This window comes from Cryptomeria japonica, chromosome 6 (assembly GCF_030272615.1).
Source record: "Cryptomeria japonica chromosome 6, Sugi_1.0, whole genome shotgun sequence".
Lineage (NCBI taxonomy): Eukaryota > Viridiplantae > Streptophyta > Pinopsida > Cupressales > Cupressaceae > Cryptomeria > Cryptomeria japonica.
The window spans coordinates 104,816,563-104,823,921 of NC_081410.1; the positions used below are offsets into that span (position 1 = coordinate 104,816,563).

At 33.3% G+C, this 7,359-nt stretch overlaps 1 protein-coding gene across 1 annotated transcript; it reads right to left on the reverse strand.

Moving 5' to 3' along the window:
- Positions 1–2,278: 2,278 nt before the first annotated feature.
- LOC131876508 (uncharacterized) lies at positions 2,279–3,301 on the reverse strand. The gene has a single exon (XM_059221928.1). It carries the CDS (start codon positions 3,299–3,301, stop codon positions 2,279–2,281), a length of 1,023 nt encoding a protein of 340 aa, XP_059077911.1.
- Positions 3,302–7,359: the final 4,058 nt, after the last annotated feature.

The following is a 7,359-nucleotide window of genomic DNA, read 5'->3' on the forward strand; positions in this document are numbered from 1 at the left end:
CTTGTGAAGATTTCTTCATATATAAATTGAGCAACTTTGTTATCTTTAGCATGTGTCATTGCCTTAGCTTCTACCCATTTGGTGAAATAATCAATACAAACCAAAATGTAAGACTTACCATTAGAAGGTGGATCAATTGGTCCCACAAATTTAAGACCCCACTCGTCAAATGGGGTGACCACCACTTGAGGATGTAAGGGCATTTAATCTGATCTGGTTGGTCGTCCCATCCTCTGGCATCTATCACATTTCCTTGTATACCAGGCTGCATCTTTATAAAGGGTTGGCCAATAATATCCAGTGTTAAGTATTTTGATAGGTGTTCTATTGGTTGCAAAATGTCCCCCACAGGGTTCGTCATGGCATGCATGTAGTATATCATAAGTCTCATCTTCTCGTACACATATTCACATCACCTGATCTGACCCTATATAAAATAAACATCCTACTATTTAGGTGAATTTGAAACTTTTCTCAACTAGTAACTTCTTTTCTTTTGGAGAAAAATGAGGGAACGTTTTGAGAAACTAAATAGTTGGCTATATCAGTATACCATGGTGTTTGGACAGTAATAGAGAATAGATGCTCATCTGGGAAATAATCATTCAAAATGGGTGATTCTAGATTTGTTGTTAAGCGTGAAAGAAAATCTACATCTACATTTGCCCTTCCTAGTTTTTCAATGATTATGATATCAAATTCTTGCAGTAGAAGAATCCATCTGGCCAACCTTCTTGATATTGATGGTTTATTCATAAGATATCTGATTATATCTAGTTACATATTGTCTGAATTTATTGAGGGCATAGATAACTGCCAACATTTCTTTCTCTATTACAGTGTAGTAAAGTTTAGTACCTTGCAAGTTTTTGCTGACAAAATAGATTGTATGTTCTATTGATCTCTCTTTTTGTACTAGAACAACTCTAATTGCATAATCATTTGCATCGGTATGTATATGGAATGGAAGTTCCCATTTAGGACCTTGAAGCACTAGTGCATGAGTTAATGCTTCCTTCAACTTAGAGAATGTTTTGTTGCATGAGTCTGTCCATAGGAATGTTGCATATTTAGTGAGGAGTGTATACAGGGGTGCTGCAATTTTACTAAATTATTTGATGAATCTTTTGTAATAGCCTGCATGGCCTAAGAAACTTCTAGCATCCTTTTGTTTTATCGGTACAAGAAAATTAGAGATAGCTTCAATCTTTGTTGGATCTACTTGAATTCCTTTATGAGAAAGATAGTGGCCAAGAATAACACCTTCCTGGATCATAATAAAACACTTCTAATTGTTTAAAGATAAATTATGATCCTCACACCTTTGTAGAGTCTTTTCTAAATTACTCAATGCTTCTTCAAAAGTACCACTATAGGTAGTGAAGTCATCCATGTATATCTCCATGTAGTCGTGAGAAATATCCGAGAACATGCAAATAACTTCCCTTTGGAAAGTTGTTGGGGCATTACATAAACCAAATGGAAGAACTGAGTAGGCATAGGTCCACCATGGGCAAATAAAATTTTTCTTGTCTTGGTCCTCAAGGGCTATTCTTATCTAGTTTTATCCACTGAAACCATCTAAAAAGGAAAAATATTCCTTTCCTGATAAAGAGTCTAATACTTGGTCAATAAAAGGAAGAGGGAAGTGATCCTTCTTAGTTGTAGCATTAAGCTCCCTATAATATACACAAACTCTCCACTTTCCATTTTTCTTAGGAATGATAACTAAAGGTGATATCCATTCACTGTCAGAAATAGGATATATAAATCTTGCATTGAGTAACTTTTGCAATTCTTGCTTAACTATTTCCCTTAATGAAGGGTTGATTCTTCTTTGAGGTTGCCTTACTAGTTTACAATCTTCTATGATGTAGATTCGGTGTGTGCATAACTTAGGTTGTAAACCTTTCATATCTGTGTAGTCCCATGCAAATGCTTCTTTGTGGGACTGCAATGTTTTTGTTAAAGACACGGTTTGTTCTTGGGTAAGACAACTATTGACATTCAACCATTCAACTTGATTAATTAGGTCCATTATAGATGCTGCAGGAAAATGTGTAATTGTTATTTCATGTGGCAGCAATGTATGCAGTAACTTTATGGTTGCAAGAAATTCTTCAGAAGTGGCTAACAGTAAAGATTGTAGAGGACATACATTTTGTGCATTACAGTCAACAGTTTGGTCAAGAATTCCATATTACTTTTCCAAAACATTAGATATGACATCCTCCTCTTCTTGAAGTTGCAAGAATGGGTCTCTCCTTATCATCATTAATTATTGTATGGAATTGACTTTATTAGATTCTTCTTCTATGTCTGGCCAAACTAAATGGTCATCCTCAACTTGAGGTTGGATAGGTGAATATAATGCAAGTGTTTTAGTTTTTGTCCCATCAGAAATAGTCATGTCCCTTGATCTACATCTTATGAAATCATATGTTGTGGATAACAAAGGTCTACTCAAAATAATAGGATAGCCTCCTAAAGTTACTTTGGGTGAAATAATGACAAAGTCAGTTGAATATTCCCAAGAATCTAGTGTTACTACAAGATCTTCCACAATACCATCTAATGTAACAATGGAATTGTCTGCAAGTTGTAGGACTATAGTTTTAGTCCTTAGGTTAGTGATGTTGATTTTTTGCATCACATCCTTTGTCATAACATTGATAGCTTCCCTAAGGTCAATAAGAGCATTATGAACTTGAACTCCATTGACAACTACTACCACAAGAGGATTTCCTGGGTCTGAATACTTAGGGATAGAAACTTTCCCTAACATGAGGTCTGCTAATTGGCCTACAACATGAACTGTTGATGGATCTTTCTTCTTTCTTCCTGTCTTTTTCAAGAAAGCTTCTTTTATTGCCTTCCCATGTATTAGAACATCATTTATTGCTTGAAACAAGGGAATCTTGACACATAAATTCTTTAACTGATCCATAATATCAAATATGGGTTCTTTTTGTTTAGTTGGTTTTGCCTCTAATCTTTGAGGAAACGGAGGAGTATTACTTGATTCTTGTTGTTCTGGCCTTGATGGGATTGGTGAATTTTTGGCACTTTGGTAGATATGTCCTTCATCAAGTATTTCGGTGATAACTGAAGGTGATGGTGTAGGAAGAGTTGTTTCAGACCTTAAATGGATATCACTTATATTAACAACATAGGTAGGATATTGATTTGGATCAGTAGTATAAACATGTTGTTGTTGTAGTTGTTTATTGTTAGGATTTGGCATAGGTTGAGATGGCAATTGAGTAGCTTTAGGTAGTGCGGAAACATTAGGTGGGGGCATTAGGGTTTGTTATTGAGGTTGATGAGGAGGTTGTTGGAAACCAGTGGACTGATTTGACCATTGTTGTCATCCTCTCCACTGCAGTGTTTGTTACCAGTTTAATTGAGGTGGCTGCCAATTTCCTTGATTTTGCTGCCAAGATGGAGGGGAGTTCTGATAATTGATCCATGTATTCTGGGAATTATTCCAATTTTGTTGAGGGAAGTTACCATAATAGGAAGGATACTTATTTTTCCATTGACTACTAGAATTATATGAATTTTTATAAGGACCATTAAAGGATAAAGGATCGGGTGGCATACCTTGTCGTGGAATCCATGGTCTTCTTTGTGCTACATAAAAGATTTGATCTTCTTCTCTTTCAATAGGTTTAAATTCCAGTGAGGCATGATGGTTTTCAATATTTTATAATGTCTTGCATCTGCAGTCTCTTTTCTTCTATCTGCAGTGAGGGCAATATTCAGTTAGAACTGCTTCTGCTTCGCCATCCTTCCTTTTTGCCTAAAGTGTGTTCAAATATGTGGCCATATTATTAATAATATCTTGCTTGAAGTCAAACAATAAGTGAGTCTTCCCTTTTCATTGCTACTCAAGAATGGTTATGACATATTTTTGTTAGATCTACCCAAGTCACTTGAGAGATGTCTCCCCCTCCTATTAGGTCCAGAGATTCAATATTGTCATCACTTATTCCTCTGCGAAAGAGTAGCTTTTGAGATTCTTCGTTAAGAGTATAATCTGAATTTTTCTTTAGACAGAACAAGAATCTTGAAATATAGTCTTCCAAATTTTCATCATCAATTTGCGGCATCCTAAAGATGCCATCCCCCCTACTACCACTTCTGCAATATTCTTTATACTTCTCAAGAAATTTTGTTTTCATAGCATCCCAACTATCAACATCTCCCCCAAGAATTGTGAACCATCTGAGGACTCCTTCTTTCAGAGTAGTAGGAAACAGCTTTAGTCTATGAACATTAGTAGTGTAATCATAGCTCTGACAGAGGATATCAAATTCAAACAAAAAGGTGTTTGGAGCCTCTGCCACAGGCCCATAAAACTTATGGAGAACTAAAGCATAGATATTCTTGAGGTTATTATTATCATGTTGATTAGTGATAGGGAATTCAAAGGTAGGTTGATTTTGGGCTGCCATCGTTGCTTGATAAAGTATCAAAGCAACAAGTTCTTCGTCTGCAGGCTCGTCAATATTGGCAAACAACTCAGCAAATGGGTTTATCTCTCGGTCTCCTTCTTCAAATAGATTATGAGCTTTCTCAAAATCTTTACCAAGATAGGGGTCGTTAGGAAAAAACCTTCCTAAAGCATCTCTTCTCCTAGGAATACAGTAGTATTATAGGTCATCACTTGAATAAGTAAATGAAAACAAACTTTTTTTAACTAGAGAAAACAGAGCACGACTATCAATGATTGTATAGGTTTCTAGTTTGACACCATCCCTGACAATGACACCAAAAATGACTGCTCTTCGTAATGGCTCAATAATTTAGACCTTGAAATCATACCTTGGGGATTGGACATTCAACCAAGTAATTATCTTCTACCATGAAGGTTCACTTAATTGTCAACCCGGGGCGTGTACTTGAAATGGGTCTGCAAGGTATATGCACTAGAAAACCTAAACAACCACTTTTCCTATTGCTAGAAATAGAATGTTGGAAATAAATAACTAAAATACTTGTAATGAAAACTAACTACCTTCTATGAATCAACTAAGGAAAACTGAATTTATCCATGATCAACAAATAAGATTCTACCCGGTTCATAGTGGCTACAGGAATAGTCATAGGAAATGTTCTAGTGGCTTTAGGAGCAGTATGTGACCAGAATAATACTAAGTAAAGAACAAAAAATAACTGATAAAAGAAAATGGAGGAGTACTCACTAAGTGGCCCCCCTTAGCAAGCATCCAGATATCTGAACCAAATGATTGAAGCTTAAAACACCAACTTTGTTGATTTCAAAATACTTGACAACATAACAATTTGCTAAGAGCCTGTTTCTTCTTAATTCATAACTGTATTACTATAATTGAAACTATCTTTTTCTCTCTACCACCACAAGAGAAGGTGGAAGGTTTATTTAAAGCATAAAATCCAACTAACTAGCATACCACTCCCACATCTTAAGGAGGATGCATTTATTGAGAAAGGAGAAAGAAAAAGGCGAGATGACAGATGCTAAGAACCAGTCAAAGCCCGTTAGAACAATAGAGAGAATCTACCATCATTTCAATCCTAAATCTACTCCTTCAACAAAGGGAACCATTAAGTCTTCAACAAGTCATAATGAACCACTTCCAACCATCAGCTGACTTCTTCAACAACAATCCTTGTTGTCCCTTCCTTGGCCAACGTTTCCATCATCTTTATTGTTGAGCATCCTGGACTATTTTAACATCCTTCTTCAATCCTGCATGAAGTTGTTAACGTGCACAAATATAGGCCTAATTATTCCTATCAACATGCGTTATTGCCATGGATATTCCTCATAGCACATTTATCTATCATATTGCATGAGAAAGGAACATATATCAGATAAGTTTATGCCATATGAACATATTACCAAGACATATAAAATGATATCACTTTAACAAAGGGGTCTAATCTCAAAGACATAAACAGACTCCTAATATCCCAGAAAAGACACATGCACATAGACAAAATAGAGCCATTATTTTTGGCTCATCACCATCTCTCTCTCTCCCACTCTCCATTAGTCAACTTTGGAGCTAGCAAAGTTTGTGGAGATGAGGAAGACAAGAAAGCATTACGAGCAATGGGAGCTCCATGAGTATAGTTATCTTATGTCGTTTGTCTCTCATTATGCATTTATTTAGATCTTTCTCGATAATGTCTTTAAAAGGGTTTGATTTGCTTGACTAATCTACTAACCGTTTTATGATGTTACAGTTTCTATAAAGGAATTTTTTTCTCTTTAAAAGAAAATAGTTTTTTTACCGAGTACATATCATTGTACTATTCAATTGATAGAAATTGCCTTAAAATTTTAATTTTAATTATTTTTGTTGAACTTCAAAATTATACTATTTAAATTAATTGGGACATGCATATTTAATTTTTGATATTTTAAAAAACATATCTTTAATTTAATTTTAAATTTTATGTTTGATGACTATATTTCATAAATTTATTTAAAGAAAACTACATTTTCTTTAAATAAAAAATAAATAAATTTATTGAGTACACATTAGTTGGCTATTCATTAAATGGTTCAATTAATAGAAATTGTCTTACAATAAATTTTAAGAAATTTTTAATAAGAAGATTTCAATAAAATTTAGAGAAAAAACTAAAGACAATTAAAAAAGAGGGAGATCCACTAAAATAGGGAAAGATTTCAATATATCCTTTTCTTGTAGTTTAAAACTTGCATGGGAAGCTTCTTAAAGGAAATTACATTTTAAGGAGCCCCACTTGGAAATAATATATCTTTAATTTAAGTTTAACTTTTGTGTTTGATGGCTACTTTTAATAACTTTTTATAAAGGAAACCACTTTTTCTATAAAAGAAAATAAAAAATCATTAAATACACATTAGCTAGTTCATTTGAATAGAAATTGCTTTAAAAATAGATTATTAACTAATTTTGTTGAACTTCAAAATTTTACAATGTAATTTAATTACCACATGCTTAGAGATGTAATCTTTAATTTTAGATATCTTTAAAAAGTATATCTTTAATTCAGTTTTAATAGATTTTTAATAAATTTTTAATAGTAATGGATTATTAATAGATTATTAACTATTTTTTGAACTTAAACATTATACTATCTAATTTGGGCATGCGTAAAGATATTTTATTTAATTTTTTTTGATATTATGAAAAAATATATTTTTAATTCAATTTTAAATTTTATGTTTGATGACTACCTTTAATAAAATTTCTATAGACAAATTGTTTTTTATAAAAGAAAATAAATTTTCAGTGTAAGTTATTCGTTATACTATTCAATTAATAGAAATGGGTTTAAAAATAGATTATTAACTATGTTTATGCTTGAATTTGAACATAT